At 54.9% G+C, this 20,517-nt stretch overlaps 2 protein-coding genes across 8 annotated transcripts in view; both read right to left on the bottom strand.

The window, feature by feature from the left end:
* FXYD2 (FXYD domain containing ion transport regulator 2) overlaps positions 1-20,456 on the bottom strand; it is a 27,862-nt gene extending 7,406 nt beyond the window's left edge. The window contains exons 1-9 of one of the 7 annotated variants that reach the window (XM_032640884.1): positions 20,442-20,456; positions 13,381-15,547; positions 12,826-13,115; positions 11,780-11,872; positions 9,781-9,819; positions 9,514-9,588; positions 8,033-8,069; positions 7,836-7,866; positions 7,365-7,556 (exon numbers count right to left, since the gene is read on the bottom strand). In XM_032640884.1, coding sequence (XP_032496775.1) covers positions 7,842-7,866; positions 8,033-8,069; positions 9,514-9,588; positions 9,781-9,819; positions 11,780-11,804 — 201 coding nt within the window. In that variant the 5' untranslated portion in view covers positions 11,805-11,872; positions 12,826-13,115; positions 13,381-15,547; positions 20,442-20,456 and the 3' untranslated portion in view covers positions 7,365-7,556; positions 7,836-7,841. Of the gene's footprint in view, positions 1-7,364; positions 7,557-7,835; positions 7,867-8,032; positions 8,070-9,513; positions 9,589-9,780; positions 9,820-11,779; positions 11,873-12,363; positions 12,519-12,825; positions 15,583-20,441 lie in introns of those variants that run through there. The other 6 variants (XM_032640886.1, XM_032640888.1, XM_032640885.1 and 3 more) reach the window with 6 other exon arrangements.
* Positions 1-20,517, bottom strand: part of LOC116758153 (FXYD domain-containing ion transport regulator 6) — a 58,464-nt gene that overhangs the window by 6,816 nt on the left and 31,131 nt on the right. Inside the window, exons 11-19 of the mRNA XM_032640880.1 lie at positions 20,442-20,517; positions 15,133-15,547; positions 13,381-14,360; positions 12,826-13,115; positions 11,780-11,872; positions 9,781-9,819; positions 9,514-9,588; positions 8,033-8,069; positions 7,836-7,866 (exon numbers count right to left, since the gene is read on the bottom strand). The gene's annotated coding sequence lies outside the window, so the exon portion shown is untranslated. The remainder of the gene's footprint in view (positions 1-7,835; positions 7,867-8,032; positions 8,070-9,513; positions 9,589-9,780; positions 9,820-11,779; positions 11,873-12,825; positions 13,116-13,380; positions 14,361-15,132; positions 15,548-20,441) is intronic.

Here is a 20,517-nt window from a genome sequence, read left to right as displayed (position 1 = left end):
CTGCAAGAAGCAAGTGACTTGCTAAAGGTTAAGCAGCCACTAAATGCAGAGCTCGGACTCCAGCTCAAGTCTTCTGCTTCCATGTTCTAGCACCCTGCTGAGGCACGTCCTCAGAAGCCAAGCCTTTGAGGGGACCTGGGACTGGCTGGAAAAAGTGTAAAAGGTACGGGTGCTCCCGAAGCCCCTGGCCTGTGATATGCTGTCCTCTGAGAGCATCTCCGCTCTCTGGGGCTCAGATTCCACTGTTCAGCAAAGGACTGAACTAGATCAATGGTTCCCAAATTCAACTAATCAAATGCACATACGCGCGCACACGCACACACGCTCACTCACAATGGGGACAGGGAGACAGAGAGAAAGAGAGATTCCAGATCCAGAAGCAGGGATCTGTATTCTACATATCCCAGGTAATTTGAAGGTAAGCAGCTCAGCATGGGTCGTCGGACGGGCATTTGGGAAACACCAGACTAGAAGATCTTCTATGGGTTTATGTTCTGTAGTTTCATAAACAATTTCCACTCAAGCTTGTCAAAATACCTAACACAGTGACCAGCACATACTTGATATTTAAATATTCAACATATATTTTGCTGAAGTATACTGAAAAGCATGCAATCAAACACCCAACCCAATAAAAACCTTGGTTGACATTGCTTCATCCCACTTTGCAAACTCTTCTACACTGTTGGTGGGAATGTAGATTGGTGCAGCCACTATGGAAATTCCTTTAAAAATTAAAACTAGAATTGCATATGATCCAGCAATCCCATTCCTGGGCATATATCCAGAAAAGATGAAAACTCTAATTCAAAAAGATACATGTACCCCAATGTTCATAGCAGCACTATTTACAATAGCCAAGACAAGGAAGCAACTTAATGTCCACCGACAGATGAATGGATAAAGAAGATGTGGTACATATATACAATGGAATATTACTCAGCCATAAAAAAGAATGAAATAATGCCATTTGCAGGAACATGGACGGACCTAGAGGTTATCATAATATGTGAAGCAAGTCAGACAGAGAAAGACAAACATCATATGATATCATTTGTATGTGGAATCTAAAAAAGAGATACAAATGAGCTTATTTACAAAACGGAAACAGACTCATAGACATAGAAAACAAACTTATGGTTACCAAAGGGGGAGGGATAAATTAGGAGTTTGGGACTAACAGATATGCATTACTATATATAAAATAATTAAACAACAAGGACCTACTGTATAGGACAGGGAACTATATTCAATATCTTGTAATAACCTATAATGGAAAAGAATCTGAAAAAGAATAGATATACATATATGTATAACTGAATCACCTTGTCATACACCTGAAACTAACACAACATTGTAAATCAACTATACTTCAATTTAAAAAAAAAGAACGTAAAACTTTAAAACATCCACATTGCATTTCTGTAGCGCTTTACGGCTTACAGATCTCCTTTACACACATGATCTCATTCAGTCTCTTTAATGGGCATTGTGATCCCCATTTTACAGATGAGGAAATTGAGGTTCAGAGACGCTAAGGGACTTGCCCCCTGCTGCCCAGCTAGTCAGTGGCAGAGCCAAGCTCCTAACCCAAGCCTGTGTTGCCCCACCTCCAATGCCTCTTCCACTGCACTATTCCTGCTTTTGCTTGTTTCACTGCGTGGTTTGAGGGGAGGAAAAACATCAGATCTAGAAGAGAATGAGTCTTCCAAAACTCCCTGGAGAGGGCAGTTTAAAAGCCCAGGAGCCCCCCTCCGTCTGCCTGGGCCCTGGCTCTGCCCTCCAGAGGGGACATCCCACTGCCTGCACACTGTAGTCTCCGGTCCCCTGCAGATGCCTCCATTCCCAGGTCTCTGCGCAGGGAATCTGGTTATCTGCCTCCCCTAGCATCACGGGACGGGATGGGGGTGCCGCAGGCTCAGATTCTCCACCACACACGCTGCCCCTCACCCCAGGCCATGTGTCACAGTGAAGCTGGGATCTGGGCTCACTCCCTGCCCCAGCTTTGTCCTTGTGTCTGTGTGTCCTCTAAGAATCACTGGGAGCAACAGACAATGACCTCTGACCCAGCGCCCATTCTCAGCTGAGGGGGCCGAGGTCCAGAGAGGGGCCCGCAGGTGGAGCTGCCCATTTCCCTGGCCTCCAGACGCTGGGCCCAGCCTCTTGCATCCTCCATGCAGTCAGTTCCCTACCACCTTGTCTGTCCGGCTCTTCCCCCGTTCCAATGCACACACGCACAAATGCACATACATGTACATGGACACTCACACACAATCTCTCGCACACCCAACACACACACAGAAAGTTTTTCCACAGACCCTTCCTGGTCCCAGCACAGCAGCCATAGAGCACCCTCCACTGGTCTCAAGGGAGCGGGGGGAGCCCATAGCCAAGCTGGCAGAGGGCCCAGGGGGCGGGGCCTCCCAGGATGGGCCAGGCCAAGTCCCCACTGTGGCCCAAAGGGTGCTGAGGAGGGTCTGGGGCTGAGGGTGGACTCAGGAGCCCCTGCCTCCTGGCCGTGAACAGTGTCCTGAGAAGAATGCACTGGACAGTAAAACATTATGGTCAAGGGCTGGGATGCCTGCAGGGGTCCAGGGAAAGACAGCAGCATCCAGTGTCAGCACTGGGAGAACATTCGAGAAAGTAATTACAGCAGCCACTGGTCACCGAGGACTGGTCAGGAGCAGGAACTCCACGAGTCAGACACTGTTTCTCCATTTCGGGAAACTGAGGCTCAGGGGGGACTTGCCCACAGTCCCATAGTCCACAGCTGGCCAAGCCAGGGCTCACGTCTGGGCCGGCTGATTCCAAAGCCTCTGATCTTAACTGTGATGCCAGGGACAAAATGCCGGCTGTCACTGGGACAGGCCCCTGGTAGCCCCCTCCCCATCTAAGCTCCATGAGCACCACCCGGCAGACACACTACCCAGCTACCTGCCCAGACTGCAACGCCCAGCAGCTCTCCTTGCCCCCTGAGAAGCAGGGCAGTGGTAGGTCCAGCTGTGGGTAATCACTCATTCATTCCTCTGGCCAGCCAGTCATGTGCTCAGTCAACAACAAACATTTTTTGAGCACATGCTTGGATGGGCGAGGCGCTGGGGATTGCTGGGTAAACCATCAGACGCCACCCCCGCCCTCATGCGGCTTGTAGGCCGTGCAGACCGACATAAAGGGACGGTCAGAATGCCAGGAGTTATGGGGCCCCCAGCAGGTCCCCTGGGAGGAGGGCGTCTGAGGGCTGAGGCCACTCCGGGATGATGTGAGTCACTGCGTCAGGAGCAGATGGTCCACGGACACGAGACCTGAAATATTACTTACTTCGGCAGGGGTGGTGGGCACTCAGCTCCCGTGCAGGCTGGGTTGGCACAGCTGTGTTACTGATTGATAGGCCTTTCAGGAAACAAAGACCACGAGAGAATTCAACACGCTCCTGGCTCTGGGCCAGGCCAGCCTCATCTCCTTTGCTTTGTCAAGTGTGTCTTTTTGTCTGCCTTCATTACTTGCTGGGCGCCTCTGTTTTAACTACTAGGAGGGAGCGAGTGTATATTTGTCTGTGTGTGTGCGCGCGCACGCGCGCGCACACCCAGCCTCCCTGAGCGCTGTTCTTCTGGGGGCAGGAGGTAACAAGAGGACCAGCTACAGGTCCCCACTTATCCCTTCCCAGAACTCCTTGACTTTGAAGCCAACACCTGGAATTTTTGTCCTGTGTTTGCTTTTCCCAAAGCCAAGTCCAGAGGCAGCCAAGGGCCATCTCACGGTCACACAGTGAGCTGAAGGCAAAGCTGGCAGTGAGGCCAGTTCCCTACCGTCCGCAGCACGGATGGCACTGAGCTGCAGGCGAGGTTCCGGGGCCTCGAGCTGCTGCCCCCCGCCTGGAGCTGCCCGTCTTCTACGCCCGCCCCACCACCTCACCTGGGGAATTCCTCTTGGTGACACCAAGGAAGGCCTTCAGGGAAGCAACAGAGAATTTCTTGGAAAGGGAACCGAGTTTAAGAGCTCTGGAGACCAACAGCAGCCAGACCGCCCCAGGGCCTGGGGAGGGGGCTTGGGGGATCACACAGGTTCAGGGCAGGCAGCCTGATAAGCCCCCCAGATAAGCTGCTGAGTCAGAGCCTGGGGAGCCACCACCCCTGCATGCAGTGGGTTCAAGTGCCTTTCAGGTAGGAGGCCCTTCCATACCTGGGAAAACCCCTCACCCTGGTTTCTGCGGCCACCTCCTTAGGTCCCCCCAACCCCCAGTGTCAAGCTGAGGTCACGGGCACCAAGGTTCCAAGTTCTAAACAGGATTTCTTCCCAAGCCCTCAGTCACTCAACTACAGACGACATTGAGTGTCCCCAGTGTGGGAGGGGGACACCGAGGCCAAGGGGAGCGTTTCTTCTAAGGCTGGCTCACTCGGGCGCCACGCTGGCTCTCCCAGCCCAGCCCTGGGCTCCGCGCTGCCCTCCCAAGGCCCTGCAGTGGGACTGCTGTGGTCCCGGCCTCCAAGGCCCAGGCCCGATCCATCTTCCCAGCCAGAGACTCACTGCGACGACAGGACAAGGCTGGGCGGCCACAGCATTGGCCTGTGATCTCCCCTGGCCGAGTGTTTGTCAGGAGGACGATGAAGAATGAACGCCTGGCGAGGAGCGGGTCACTGCCGCCCGGAGGCCCTGCTGAATTGCAGTTCAGACCTCAGCTGCCTGGGGCCGCGGATCAACAGGGAGGCCATTAATCTCTGCAGCAGGGATGAGTGGGAGGAGGGCCTGGGGGAAGGCTCAGCAGCCACCCCTGCCCTGGGCCAGCGCGCCCACTCCCTTGGGTGAGATAGGACCAGTGGCGTTGCTGCGGGCGGCGGCTGGGGGGTCTTGGGGCCGCCCTCTCCTTACCCACCTCTCTCTGGGTCCTGCTCATGACGTTGATTAACTCAAACTATGTGGGCGAAGGTCTCATAATCACCCTAAGGTGAGGAAGATGTGCAGATCACAGAGGGGCTCTCCCTTCCAGGAGGAGCGAGGAGGGCTCGAGATCACACAGCCAAGAATTATCCCAGAGCGAGGGCAGGTGATACACCTGAGGGGTGTGCAGACGGAATGAGAAGAGCTCAGGGCTTTCCTGGGAAACCAGAGCCCCTGGCAGACCGGGAGTCCCCTCCTCTCAGCAAAGGTTCCACCGGCCCTTAGACTGAGTTGAAAGCCTGTTTGAAAGGGATTTGGAGTAAGACACATGCTCCATCTGGTGGTGACAAAGGGAATTGCACCCCCTCAGACTAAGGCTGCTTTTGTTGCTGTTGTGTGATTAAAAGTTAATTCATTCGATCACTTCCCAGGCTTGGTTGTTATTTGTGACTTAATCTGTGTATGAATTGTGGAAAATCCCAAAGTAAAGTGAAAGTTCAGTAGCTCCCAGTCAACGTGACCTTAATGGAGTGGGAAGGGAAAGTGTTGATGAGGGCTCTGAATGTCACCTGGATCTGTGGTTTCCACACTGGCTGCTCTCCTGGGAGCTGGTTAAGCATCACCTGGCATGGGCCCACCCCAAGGTTAATATTTGATAGTTCTGGAGGGGATGCTGGGTAGCTAGTGCTTTGAACAGCACCCCAGGTTCTGCAGGGTGACAGTCTGGAACCCGGTGGAGCCTCACGGTTCACAAGGACAGAGGGCTTGCAGCAGGGGCAGAGGCGGAAATGACTCACTCAGGACCATTTCCCTCCAAAGCAGCTGGAATGGCCCTCTGCGTTGGCAGCTCAGGGCCTGTGTATGGAACCTTGTAGAAATGTGACTCCTCTCCAAGACGCTTACTTCTCCTCAGGCAGGCCGCAGGCCTGGAATACCCCTCTTCTCATTCACCTTGCTGCTACATCCAAGAAGCTTCAGGAGACCCCTCCTCCCAAAAGCCCCACTGGCTGGACCTGCCCCATTCCCGTTCATTTCTCTCACTGTCGTGGATGGCTCCAGTGTCTTGTGTATGGAAATACTGAATTCTATTTAAGGGTTTGGCCTCTCAGGATTTATTTGTCACGGGTGAGCCCACATTCGGAGCAGGGTGTCACAAAGACCTTGGCTCTGAGTTGTAAGAATCAGGCTTTCCCCTCTGTGTCTCCCTGGAGCTTCTCCTCCCAACCCACGGGGTCAGTGAGAAGGACTCTGAAGTGGGGGGGCCAGAGACCTGGGTTGTAGCTCTGGCTCCGACACAGGCTGGCAGGGTCACCTGGACAAGTCACTGCCTTTCTCGGGACCTCAGTTTCCCTTGCTGAAAATTGAGGGTTGTTTATTTTACTCTTTAGGGGCCTTTGGTGCTCAAGCATTCTGCGAGTCTGCGAGGGCTGGTGGTCCAGGCAGGAGCCGATTATGACAAAGAGCTCAATTCTCAAGCAGAATGCTGCCTACCCTGCCTCTGGTCCCCAAACACGCCCTCCCTGTTCGCTTTAAACTCTGCTAACTTGCTGCTGTCTTGGGTTCCCAGGCCAGTCCCGCCTCCTTCCCTGGCTGCTCCAGGACCCAGATGAGTAAACTGGACACTAGGTGGTGCCATGATCCCACCATCCTGTCCAGCCTCTCGCAGAGGCCTCTGCAGGGAAGGGAGAGAGAGGGAAGAGGGGCTCCTTCCAGGGCACAGAAACTGCCCGAGGGGAGCAGCGTGCTGGGCTGCCAGGGGACCCCAGGCAACAGGAAGTCAGGCGCCGGCGGCAGGGCCGGCCTGACACCATCCTGGGTTGAAGCTGTCCTGGGTGAGTGCCTGCCAGAGCGGACAGGGGGCTGGAGTAAACGGTTAACAAGGGGCCCACCCTCACCGTCCACTTTCTGGCCCCAAGTCAGCACCCAAATAGGTGGATGAGGTTAGGTCCAGCTGAGGCCCCCTGGCCCCACGAGTGGAAAAGGGGTGGCCGGAGCTTAGCACCAGGGTCAGGAAGGGGATAGGAAGAGAGCGTGTGCTGAGGCCCCCACCCGGACCCCTAGACCCACCCACCCTGGCACGTTGGTGCACCTGGGGAAATGGCAGAGCACATAATATGGCCACAAACAGCTACAACGCTGGCAGCCCAGGGCATGGCTGCAGCTTCTCCCACTGGAGAGCTCCAACAGCCCCACCCAGGGCCTTGGCCGATGATCAGGCAGCTCCAACAGACCCAGCGGCTTTGAACCTGTGACCTTCGCCTTCCCGGCTTTCTCTTTGCCTGGCATTTGGAAGGCTGGCTGAGCCCTCTGTCTCTGGGGTCCTTGGCATCGCTAGGAAAGTCCTAGAGGGGATGGTACTGAACTTCTTGCTTAAGTAGGCATGGGCACCTGAGCGAATAAATGAAAAACAAGGGACTGGGCTGTATGGACTCCGACCTAGAGGAGCGGATGGTGGCAGTTACAGGAGAGAAGGAGGGAGGGAGGCAGGCCAGGGAAGGAGCCGTCTCTGAGGCCGGCTTTATTATCAGCACGGGGTGGGAGGAGGCGATGCCCACCCAGGGGTCATGCGGAACCCAGGGCTTCCTTCAGCCCGAGGGCCTGGCAGTCCCGGGTACAAAGATCTATATAGCTCAGGGAGGGCTTCCCAAGCAGCCCCGGTGCAATGGTGGACACGACTGGCTCTGCAAAGACAAAGACAGGATTGGGGCTGTGAGGGGGCAGAGGTCGGGACTCTCATTTCGCTCCTTATTCATCTTACCTCTCCCTGGCATGTCTCGGCAGCCTCCCTCGGCTACACGTGCCACGCCAGGCACTTGGCCATCGTTTAAAAACATACGAGGGTGACAGACGCCCGGCTGATGGATGAAAGACCCTGACGTCCTTCCCAGCTCGTCCCCACCTCTTCCTTATTATCCACAGCCATCCCCAGCCACCCCCTTGCCCGCCCCTCGCAAACCTACCTCTCATTACAGCTCATCTTCGTGAACTTGCCTGGGATGGAGGAAAGCAGACAGGTAAGTTGGGGGGCCGGTGAGTTCAGGGGTCCCTGAAGTTGTAGACCCTCCTCACAGGCCTCAGTGACCAAACTCCTCGACCTGCTCCTCCCGCCCCCGCCCCCGCCCCGCCCACCCCATCAGTCACCCAGGCAGGCACGCACCGGTGCTTCTTCCTGCCCCCGCAGCGGAATCGTCTGCCTTAAAGAGAGACAGGAGGTTAGTTTTCCAAGGAGACCCTCTCTGCCCTGGAGGACTCGGCTCTGTATTCCCTCCTCCCTCCCGCCTGCCTGTACCGCTTGGTGTCTGCCTTGGAGGCCACAGTTGACTGTCTCTGTATATAGGGCTGCACCATAAGCAATCAGAAGCCCAAGTCAGTCAATTGGTCAGTCAACAAACACGCACTGCAGTGGCTCCGTGGGGGGCTGTGAGCGCCCTGGGAGTGGTGCTGAGCCTGGGCCATTGTGGTGCCCCCTGCGTGGTGCTGGGCATGCAGAGGCTGCTCAGTAAGCTCTTGGAGAGGAACGGCAGGAAGTCCAGAGCCAAGACCCCTGCTCCTGCCCATCTGCCTTCCACCTCCTACGTGCTCAACACTGCCACCAGGGAGCCTCCAGGGGAATCGGGGAGACTGGCCATGTCTGCAAAGCGCAGCCGTCAGGAGGGGGGGCACCACCCATGGATGTGTTCGGATCGCAGGACACAGAGGTGTATCTGCTACATTCTCTCTCTTCCTTTCATTGGTGTGTTTCTGTGTCTGTTTCTTCTGGTTGCACCTGAACAAGCCTCCTGCCGTGTGCCTGCTGGGGCTGGGGCTGGAGCCCGGACCCTTTTCTCCCCTAGAATGCCCCATGCCTACGCTGGATCCTTCTGAGTGCTTTCTTGGCTGCTGTGTCTTTGGCTGCCAGCCCTAACCTTCTGAGGCAAGTGGGATCATCCCCATTTAACAGATGAGCAAACTGAGGCCCAGAGAGTAGAGGATCCATGATAAACTAACAGGGACGCCTAAGGCCTCTGGCTGCCGGGCACGGTTGCCTTCCGGCAGCAGGCAGGGGGTTGGCGGGGTCGGGGGGGGGGGGGGCTTGCGGCTGAACCCGCTCTGCTTTCAATTCAGCTACGGAACCTCAGGCAGATTGTTGCACCTATCAGGGTGGGCCTGGTTTTTCATCTGCAAAATGGTGACATTGGTGGCCATCCCTCAGTGTTGCCAAGAGGATTAAATGGGCCGAGATGTAGCTCAAGCCAAGAAAGCGTCCAGATCTGGGGGAGGGGGTGTCCAGTGGAGGCTGGTTTCCTCCCTTCGCCTGGCTCCAAGTGCACTGGAGCTTCCCTGGGCCGCTGGAAGCCAGCTCTCCCATCTCCACGGCCTTCCCCCCAGCATCCACCGGAGGGCTCCCTGGAGGAAGAAGGAACCTCCTGGGTGGTCTGAGGACCAAGCAATGGGGCATCCAAGACTCCTCTTTCCATCAAGGTGGCCATCCCCGTGCGTGGGGGAGGGGAGGGGATCCGAGAAACTCACTTCCCCCTTCCTGGATCTGGGAAGGGGGTGAGAGGGCTCTCCCCGCCCCCACCCCGCACCTGGGAAGCCAGTGCGCTCAGTGATGTGTCCCCATCGGCGCCCCACTTCCCACACGAAGGCCCCACTTACTGAGGATGATGATAAGCCCCACGATGAAGGCCAGGGCAGCAAAGATCAGGCCCCCGTTGCGGACAGTCTCATAGTCTGAGGGAGGAGAGGGCAAGGAAGTGGGATGAGTGATCCCAGACCCCTCCCTGCAGCCAACCTGGCAGCAGCCCTACAGTAACTGGCGAAGGTGGGGGACACATAACCCAGGCCTGGGAGAGGCCAGGAACCGGGGTTACATGGGTGGGGGGGGCTCAGGAAGGGTGCGGAGGAGGGGCCCACCAGGCTCACCATAGGAGAATGGGTCCACGTCCTCCTTGGGGCTGCCACCTGAGGAGAGAGACAGAAGTGGGTGACGGGTGAGTCACCGACGGTGGTGTGTTTCAGCCACAGAAACTGTGGAACTCCCATTCTTCCCATCCCAGCACCCCTAGGGGTCCAAGGGTGCCAGGCGAGGCTGGTGGAGAGACATCCACGAGTGGGGGCTGGTGAGTCCCCACTGCCCTAGGCAGCTCCCAACCATCGGCTTGGGACCAGATACTGTGCCTCCAAAGCAGGGACCCACGATGCCTGTGGAGGCCTCTGGCACCTCTGGGAGGGGCTGGTTCCTTCCTCTCCTTGCTTCATACAAAAGTAAGAAAAGACCAACAGAGGCATCTCCCATAAGACTCACCAGCAACCTCTCTCCATAAAACTAATCAACTACAAGGTACTTGGCAAATATTTGTGAAGTGAACGGATGAATAAATAAATAAATAGAAACTTAACGTTCACTGAACAGAAGGAGGAAACTGAGGCCCAGTTTGAAGACTTGTCTAAAGTCCCAATAAAAGTTGGAGGCAGACCTGAGTCTTGGACCCATGTTTCTAGATTCTTCTCTCCTACGTTGCTATCCTCAGGGGGAAGCAAATTTATTTCAGAAGCATTCATATATTGTGCTTACCATGTGCCAGGCTGAGGCTAACAAAGCAGTAGCTCATTTAACCACTGTAACAACCCTATGAGGCATTAATATTCTTCCAATATAATCCATGAGAAGATGGAGGCACAGAGGGGCAAAGCAACTCACCCACAGTCACACAGCTAGAAAAGGGTCGAGCTGGGAATGAACCCAGGCAATTGGTTGTTAAGAATCTAGGTGCTTAACCCCTTTGCTGGGCTGCCTGTCACATGGTCAGGAGGAAGGAGACATTTCAAGGCCAAGTAGTTTGGTCCAGTCTCCAGCCCCAAGCAGGTATCATGGCTCTGCTTCCGGCCCTGTACACTGAGCACACTCACTGTTGGGCATCTGGAGGGCACCTGGCCAGAGCTTTTCTGCCACGGCTAGGGGTGGCCCCTTTTCTCTGCCCTACTTGAGCCCCTTCTTGGCACTAGGGCAGCAGTGCCCAAGGTCAAAGGAACGCACCAGTCGGCACCTCCCAGACTGTGCTGAACTGTGCCTGGGCCGTGGGGCCTGGTGAGCCCAGCTGTCCTGGCGGTACACCCGCCCTCGGCCAGGAGAGAACAGGCTAGAGGGGGTCTGCTCCTGGGCCTGTAGAGCCTGAGGCCAAGGGAGCCTATGGGGGGCCCAGGCACCCATCACCATGCAGAAGACCTCCGAAGTTGTCTCCCCAGATTCGGTTCAGGTCTTGTTCAAGGTCACATGGGGCGTTAGTGTCAGAGCCATGAGCAAACTCACAGCTCCCCTCACCATACCAGGAACCCGTCTCCTCCCTGACCACCGCATCTTGAGCCACTGGATGAGCCAGCCCTCACCCAAAGGCCTCATCTTTTCTAGATCTGGCTCTAAGACCACCACAGACAACAGAAGGCCCACTGGATTCCAAGCCTGATCACCCTCGTTCGCAGGATGACTTCTGGGCGCGTGTCCTGAACTTGGGGGCGCTCACCCCAAAGCCAACCTGAAAAGGCTGAGCAGAGGGGCCCACTCCTGCCCCAGCCAGCCTGACCCCCATCTGCCTGCTGCTCTGAGCTTAGACAGTCCCAAAGATACATGGAACCAGGACGGACGCATGCCAGAAAGTCAAGATAGAAGCTCACCACTCCCCACCCCCCAGCAGCTCCTACTTGGCGCCCAAGGTTCCGCCATTCAAGCTAGATTTCTTTGGAGTTAAGGCAGGATCCTCTTTTAAAAGCATATTTTCTTAGCGGGAAGGCTGGCACGGGATGAGGCAGGGGCGGTGGGTACTCTTGGAAGGCAGGGGTGCCAGGAGACGGAAGAGTGGGGTCCTGCTCACCCTCCAAAGATGGTCCGAGGCACCTAATGCTTTACATGCACACACACACTCACCGTCATCTGTCGACAATCCTGCCATGTCCCCCCGCAGACGGGCACGTCCCACTGCCCTCTTCCCGCGGCCTCTGCTTCGGGGAGAGTGCCTGGCTGTGGGGTGGCCAGGGATGGGGGGGACATTAAACATTAACAGTGCCAGGTAATATTTACCCTGGTCACAAGAAAGGCCCTGCTGTGGGTAGTGGGGCTCCTGCTGAGGCATGAGGAGGTGCAGGGGCAGCAGGGGCAGGGAGGAGTTGGCCGGCTTTCCAAACCCTCCCCAGGGAAATTTCCAGAGAAGTGCCGGGGACAGATCAGCCGTGGTGTCCTTCCCCCAGCCCAAGAGGTCACGGCTGGGGCTGTGACAATGGGGAAGTGGGAGTTTCGAAATATATTCCGTGTATACTACAGCCTGGGGGGCAAGGTCAGGGGTCCCATGGAGACCCCTGACCCTAGCAGCTGCCCACCTCACCCACCGCTATGGAGATCGCTGTTTCGGCTGATGTGTCTTGTCTGGCACTCAAGGCTGCTCTGCGGTGGTCCCAGGGTACCCGGCCCCTCCCGCCTCACAGCCCACCTGAGCCCCCCATGCACGTTCACACCTCCAGGCCTTCGCTGCCTGGGAACGCCCTTTCCTCTGTTATCTTCTTCATCCATCCAGGCTGCACCTAACAGCTCACACCTCAGTCAGTGTCATCCCTAACCAACCCCTCGTCTCCTGCAGCCTCTGGCACTCTCCTTCTCCAGCCGTGAAGCACAGCTTCCGTGCCAGTTTCCCACTGTTACACGGTAGGCTCCCTCGGGAGGGACCAAGGCCTGCCACAGGGAGAGCGACTTGTTTTCATGATTTGCAAAACACGTTCCTATTAGTTCCTTGCACTTTGTGTTATTTCCCCATTTTACAGATGAGTCATCTGAGGCACAGAGAGGGTAGGGCCCTGGCTCAAGGGCACACAGCCGTGAGAGGCAAGGTGGAGACTGAGAGCCACACCCTCAGCTTTAGGAATCAGGAAATTTCCCACACTTCCAAGGCCTCCTCCCCCCTCTACTGTGACCCCACTCACCTTGGGGACCACAGCGCTGGGTATCCCATGGATGCTCACATTCCTAGCTGAGTTCTAATCAATCGAATTGGCTTCCAGTAGAGGCTGATGCTCAATTGTAGCCAAAGGGCCAAGGTCAGCAGTCAGTGTCCATCAGGGGTGGGTTAGTCCTTCAAAAGGACTCCATCTATTAATCTTCCTGGAGCAGTGGCAGTGGGATCAAGGTTTGAGTTCACTTCCTGGCTCCTCCACTTGCTCAGTATATGGCCTGTGTCAAGTTACTTAACCTCTGTGTGCCTCAGTCTCCTCATCTGTAGAATGGGTTGTGATGAGGAGAAAGTGAGATGATGCAGTAAAGGGTGTGGCAGGGGGCCTGGTACACAGTAAGTGTCATTATTGTTACTGTCATACACTGTCAGACCCAGAAAAGCCAACCACCTTCCAGCAAAATGAACGTGAGGGTGAGATGGAAAGAGGAAATGTCACGGCCTGCAGACCAGGAGCCGAGACACCCATTCAGCTCTTCTGCTTTCAGGGCCAAGTGATGAATATTCATGAAAATACAACAGAGCTAACCTTTGGTAGGGGCTGAGCGTGTGTCAAGTTCTTGTACGCATTGTCCTGCTGAATGCACGTTTGCTCCATTCCACAGATAAAGAAACTGAGCTGGTCATTGACTCCACAATGACCCTGAAGGTGGCCAGGGCAGCGCCATGATCCCCACTGGGCAGCCCAGGAAGACTGAGGGCAGGGAGGTTGAGGGATTTGCCTGAAACACCCAGTCAGGGACAAAACCAGAGCTAGAAAGCCCCCATGGCTGTACTCCCAAAACTCCTGGGGCCCTCCACACAGACACTGGTACCTCCTTATTATACATTATCTTGGTATCTTAGTACATTTTGTCCATCTTTGTAAGCCACTGTGGATTCTTTCTGGAGTATAAAAATAGGTAGAAAGTTGATAGATAGATGATAGATAGATAGATAGATAGATAGATGATAGAAGACAAGAGAAATAAATCAGTAGCTGCGTTTTTAACTCTATATGCAAGGCACTGTTTTAAACACTTTACAAAAGTTAACTCATGTAATCATCACAGCAGCTCTATGAGGCAAGGAAGGCATTATTATCATCCCCATTTTACAGATGAAGAAACTGAGGTACAGAGAAGTAAAATAACTTGCCAGAGGTCAGGCAGCTACGAAGTGGGGGAACCAAGCTCTGAACCCAGCAGTCTGGCTTCAGAGTTCTTGCAGGTGGACAGACACACAGGTGGACACACAGACAGAAAGGGGGCTGTTGCACAAGTTGCCTTCCCAGCTCTTGCAGTTCAGAGATGCTGGGAGCAGAGATGACAGCACGCCCAGGACCCATACCGAGATGCCCTTGTCTAGAAATCCCGCCTCTCCTTGTTTCTGCTTTTCCTGTACTCCTGGGGAGCTGGGGGTGCACTTGAAAGTGATGGGGTGGACACCTGCGTCAGAGTCTGAGAAGGTGGGGGGATGGGGTTCAGCGGACTCACCCAGGTACCACCTGTCCATGGCAGGAGCTGCTGGCTGTGTCCTCAGTGGAAGAGAAAGTTATGAGGTGCTAGTGACCCAGGGTCTGGATGGGAAGAGTGGCCCTCTCTCCCTCCACACCCGAGCCGAGCCCACAGGCAGGAAGAGACAAAGGCAGGGAGGAGGCACTAGCAAGGGAGCCCTCATCTCGTGCCTGCCCGCCTGCTTGCCGGGGCAGGCTGGGCCAGGATCCACGTGAGTGGGGGAGATTCTCTGACCTCCAAGGTGACCTGAGGAAGGGGGAAGCTGTGAGCCACAGCAAACAGTGGGAGTGGGACGGCAGAGCACTGGGGAGAGATGCCACAGCCAGCAGCCCCCGTGCAGCCCCAGGTGCCTGCAAAGGTCACCAGGAGCCAGGAGGGCACTGGCCGGGGCCACAGCCCATGGAATCAGAGCCCTTGCTCTCCACCTGCCCCTGAGGCGGCTGAGGGAGACACTCAGGGGCACGTGTGGGTCCCCCCGGGGCCTTTACTCAGCGACACCTCACTGCTCCAGCCCAGTCAGGCCTTAGCCCTGATGATCCTGCCTTGAGGGCCTGTTCTCCAGCTAGGAATCCCCTGGGACTGGGCAGAACTGCAGCAGGTCCTTGGAAGCTGCCCTGGGTGAGGAGGGAATGTGTCCAGGCCATGGCCCGGGGCACCAGCTGCAGCCTCCTGTGTCACCCCGGGACCTGGGCAGAGATGGGGAGCCGCTGGGGCTGGGAGAGGGAGCCAGTGTGTGACCCACCCTTCCTCAGCTGGGAACCCCCACTTAGCGCCCAGTGACTTACCTGAGGCTATGATGTCAGATCCGCCCAGCGGCCCAGCAGGAGATACCAGCAGCTTAGCGAGGCCTCTGAGGGCTGCTGGTTGGTGCCACAGCGCGGGGAGGACGGAAGACAGCACTTCCAGTGGGAAGGCAGGTATGCAGGGCCGGCCTCCCAGCTGGAGCCAGGAGCCAACCATGGGAGCAGGAAGGCAGAGCAGCCCCTACCCTGGCTCAGCCAAGAGCCTGTTCCCTGGCCGCTGAGGCCCCTGACAGGGCCTGGAGCAAGGCCTCTGACCAAGGGGGAAGCGGGGCGGCGGGGGGATGAACTGGGAGATTGGGGTTGACACATATACACTATTAATACTATGTATAAAACAGACAGCCAATGAGAACCTACTGTATAGCACAGGGAATTCTGCTCAGTTCTCCGTGGTGACCTAAATGGGAAGGAAATCCAAAAAAGAGGGGATATATGTATACGTATAGCTGATTCACTTTGCTGTACAGTATAAACTAACACAATATTGTAAAGCAACTATACTCCAATAAAAAAAAATAAAATATAAGTGGCCACAGAGAAAGAAAAAAAAATAAGCAGTCTGTGTGGCTCACTTAGGACCACAGGATCGTCCTCAGGTCCCTTCCTTGTGAGTCGCCCTGCTCGGCCATCCCAACACAGACACTGAAAAGCAGGGTCTGGCAGGTGCTGGTCTGGCCCCAGACACTGACCCTTGGCTCTGGTCAGATGACACCCACCACTCTGTCCCTCCTTAGCAAAGCTTTCTGCCCTGAGGGGGTGACTCATGACACCCCTCAGAGCTGCCCGGGGCTGGAAAACACTCTGGAAATAGAGACAGGCAGGCCTGGAGGGGGTTGTCTGACTGGGCTGAGATCTGTCCTGGGGGGCCACCCCCTCCAGCAGGCAGCCCTGCCTCCAGGCTCCTTGTCCCTTCCCCACGAGGCAGGGGCCCACCTGCCCAGGGACCCAGCTTCTCACAAGACCAGGCCTAGTCACACGTTCCCAAGTGGAAACCTGCGTGCTCACGGCCCAGAGCGCCAAGCAGACATTCCCCAGGTTGGGTACTTGGAGAAGTTCCTAAATCTTGGGGCTAGATGGGCCTTTAGTCCCAGTCTAGTTACCCGTCCAAAAATGTCAGTGGTCTCAAGAGTGGAGACCTCAGCCAGAAATACCCCCATCACACACACACACACACACACACACACACACATACACACACACACACACATACACACACACACACACATACACACACACACACACACACACACACACACACATACACACACACACCCATCACACACACACATACACACACATACACACACATACACACACACACATACACACACACATACACACACACATACACACACACACACACATACACACACACACACACACACACACACACACACACACACATTCCCAGACACTAACGCTGTGAAGAAAGACATCTCCATCCCAAATGGAGACCCTGCATCATAGACTAACCAGAAAGGGCCTCCAGGGTCATCCCACCCAACGCCCTCACTTCACTAAGGGTTCCCTCTCCTGCTTACGCTCTGAGGGCTCAGAGTGTAAGCCAAAGCCCTTTCTGTGTCCTGGAAGCCCATCTTTATCTGGCTTCTAGATACAGGGCTGACCTCTCTGACGTAGCCTCCAATGACTTCCCTGCCCCTTCTCCCCACTCCAGCCATACTGGTCCCCTTTACGGTCCTCTAATCCTCCAGACACGCTCCTGCCTCAGGACCTTCACACAGCTATTCCCTCTTCCTGAAGACTCTTCCTCCAGAGGACTTCCTGGCTGAATTTGCTCAGGTCATTCTTCAAAGACTGACTCCAAAGACCCTTCCTTGCATCCCCGCCTAGTATTTACACACCCACTCTGCAACATTTCAAATTAGGGTTCTTTTTTTGTAGCACTTACTATATCTGATTAAGTACCTATTTTCCTTATCTTGTTTCTCATTTCTCTCCTAAGAAAAACTTAAGCGCCAGGAGAGCAAGGAGTTTTGTTGGTTCTGTTCATTCCTAGATCCCCAGTGCCTAGAACAGGGCCCGGCACTTAGTGGATCCCTAGTTTCGTTAAATGAATGGATTAGTTCCAGAGGTGAAATAATTTTGCCAGCTGCACAGGCAGACCCACAACTTGCCTAATGCAGCCTCTTCCCATGAAATCACCTGTAATAAGTAGCAAGAACTAGTTTGTCCCCACGGAGAGACAGCACACCCCACCCCCAGCAGACAGCTTCCCCAGAGTCCTTCCTGGGGAGTTCCCCGGCCCCGGCCCTCTGCTTCCCTCCAGCGCTTCACCTGGAGCCCTGCAGCAATTTTCATAAAAATGTTCGTTTGTCCCTTCAGGGGAAGCCAGATGTTAAGAGTCAAGGAGGTCCTGCCCCTCTCACCTCACCCACAACCAAGTCCTTCCTTGTCCTGACTGAGGTCATCAGCCTGGCTGACACTGGGGACAGGGACCCCGCCCCCGTCAGAGACACTCTACAGCCTTCCAGGGAGGCCCTGGCTCCTTCAGCCTGGATCATGGTCACGATCCCCCGGAGAGAAGCCCAGGGAAGCCTCCCCCCACGCATCTCTGCGAGCAACACAGGGGTCCCTTGCAGATAGATGCACCCATGCTTAAATCCTGTTGCATCCTGACTCCTTACTACGGATTGCGTGATGCTGGGGAAGGTTACCTCTCCGAGTCCTCTTCTCCCATCTGTAAAATTGGATGATAGCACCTACCTTGCAGGGCTGTCGCAGGAATAGATGTGATGTAGGTAGAAGGCCTGGCCAATAGGGTCCTGATAAGTGCCAGCTTCACTACCCTCACCCTGAGCTGATCCTCCAGTGTCCTTGTGGACACTTGCTGTAATCCCTTCCCTGGGCTCAGTCGCCAGTGGGGTGATCTTTAAAGCAGGCTCTTGGGGCACCTTTCCGTCCCAGACCCTCAGCATGATCTCTGCCAGCCAACCACCCATCCGGCATCCCCAGCCTTCCCTTCTTCCCCCGAAACCCCATGCAAAACGGCTGTTCCCTGCTGGCATCTGGCCCTACCTCTTGTTCTTCCAGTCTTTTCTGAGATATGGGGGCAACTGGGGTGGGAGCACCACTCTTCCATCCTGGAAAGACCACAAGGCAAAGACCCCCAAGCCCTCCTCCTTTGCCTGTTGTTCCAGGCTAGAGCCAAAAAGGGGCGCACTCTGTTGTTTTCCCCAAGACCCAGAAATCAAGGAGCAATTTGGGAGGTATGGAGAGGCAGTCCCAGCCCCCAGATCCCTCCTTCAGTGCTGCCTGTCCAGAGGGACAGTGTCCTCAGTTGCCGTGCCTCAGCCTCTCCTGTCTTCCCCCAGCAGGCCTCCTTTGTCTCCGGATTCCTCAGCCTTGGGCAACCGTCTGGGGTGGTCATGGTTGGGCTCGTGAGGTAGGGAGTTAACAGACTGGGACATCGGCTGAGCTTTGTCTCCCTGGTGCTCAAGAACCAGCAATGAGGCGAGGGCCCTCATCACCAGTCTCCTCGAGATGGGATCCTCCAGATTCACCTGCCCTGGGTGTGGGGGGCTGCACGGCAGAGGGCACAGCCTTGGACTCCAGGCCCCCAGCCAATCCTCCTGGTGCTGGCTCACAGCTGGAGAGAAGCCAGAAGCCCCTAGAAAGCCCCAATTCCCGGCTCAGGTCCATCTTCAGCTGCATGGCATGTGTGGTCACTCGGCAGGGAAGGTGGTGGCTCTCAGGCCCCATCTGTGTTGCCCAGATGTCCCGAATCCCAAGGAACACTGGCTCCTGTCTCCTGCTGTGGCTGTGGATGCCAGGGTCCCTGGGGTCTTATAAGGCAGAGCTGGGAGGGGGTGGGCCCTGGAGGGTCCATTCCTTAATCGTTGGCTTCAAGATGGCGCAAGCCATGGGGCACACAGGTCCTGGGAGCTGCCAAAGGGCAATGTACTCAGAGTCAAGGTCGCCCAAGTCTTTCTGCTCCCTGAGCAGGCAGGAGATGGGGACGTCCCCTTCTGCTTCTACAGCTGGTGACAAGGGCAAAGCCGTTTGACCCACCTCTCCCACAGTGAATACCCTGGAGAGAAATGCATTCTTGACTTTTCTAAGTCACGTCTGGGTTTGAACTAGAACGGAGGCTGTTTCTCTCCAGCTGCAGCCCTTCTCCTTCCAGTAACTACATCCCTCCCTACCTCTGAAAGGCAGGTCCCAACTCACTACCTCCAGGAAGACCTCCAGGATCAAGCCTGCCCCTTGCCGCTCCCACCCTTCCTCCATGACCTTCTGGATTCCACTGACATGGCCCAAATGGCTCACACCTGGCTTTGTAATCATCTTTGGCATTTATTTCACAAGACTACCAGGTCTATTCTGGCTTTTTCGAGGACACAGATCATGGGGTCTGTTAAATGTCTGTCTTCACTGAGTCTGGTGCCCATCTCGGATCACTTGGTAACAATTCCATCCATTTTATGGTTCTTGATTGTTCCAAAGAACTCTTGCCTGTTTGATCTGCTTCGTTCTGTCCAACGACTTAGTCAAGCAAGTTTTGAGATACCCATCCTACAGAAGAGGAATCTCCCATGGTATGTGGACAAGTCAAAACTTGAACCCCAGTTTAAAAGACAGAAGGGGAACCCTGCTATCAAAGAAAGAGCACATAAGGAACTGGCTGGTAATATAAATATTAATAACGTGGACAAAAAAATGTTGCCTGCCATATTTTAGTAAACAATGAATGTTGCCCACCATCAAACCATTGGCCACTGCTGGTGACAGTACACCCTGAGGGGGATATAGGGTGAAGAAAAACAGGATACTGGCCCTAGGCAGTTAAGATAAATATCAAAGGAATAATTTCAATGAGCCCAGACTCATGCATCTTCCCACACGTAGAAAGGCACTAAAATCCTTGACTTGGGCTGCCTGGTTTTTGTGATTAGCAGTGATCTTTTCATGTTTAGCTGTACTTTTCATGTACTTTTCATGTTTAGTGGTTTTTTTTGTTTGTTTGTTTTTCAGTAAAGACTCCTATATATCCTGGCTTCTCCCTTACCTCTTTGGAACAGCTCCGCAGAGCTATCTGAGAGGCTGTCTTCCACACCATAGTCCTCAGTAATACCCCCGAATGACACATAATTCTCAACTTTTAGGTTGTGTGTTATTGTCGACAATAACATAATATCTACACGTAAAATTTTCAGTGTTTTTATGTCCATCGTGTCACTCTGACCCTGTGAGGTAACAGGAAAGATATTGATAGGCCCACTGGACAGTTGAGGAAACCAAGGCTCCCAGGTGTACGCAGGAGCCCAGCTTACCCCATGGCTAGGAAGGACTTCATTTTGCAGAGAAGGAAACTGACAAAGATGCTGGGGTCCGCCCCGGATCACACAG

The sequence above is a fragment of the Phocoena sinus genome, chromosome 8 (genome assembly GCF_008692025.1).
Source record: "Phocoena sinus isolate mPhoSin1 chromosome 8, mPhoSin1.pri, whole genome shotgun sequence".
Classification (NCBI taxonomy): domain Eukaryota; kingdom Metazoa; phylum Chordata; class Mammalia; order Artiodactyla; family Phocoenidae; genus Phocoena; species Phocoena sinus.
Note: the sequence above shows the minus strand (reverse complement) of the source record. Positions and strands in the feature narration are given on the sequence as shown.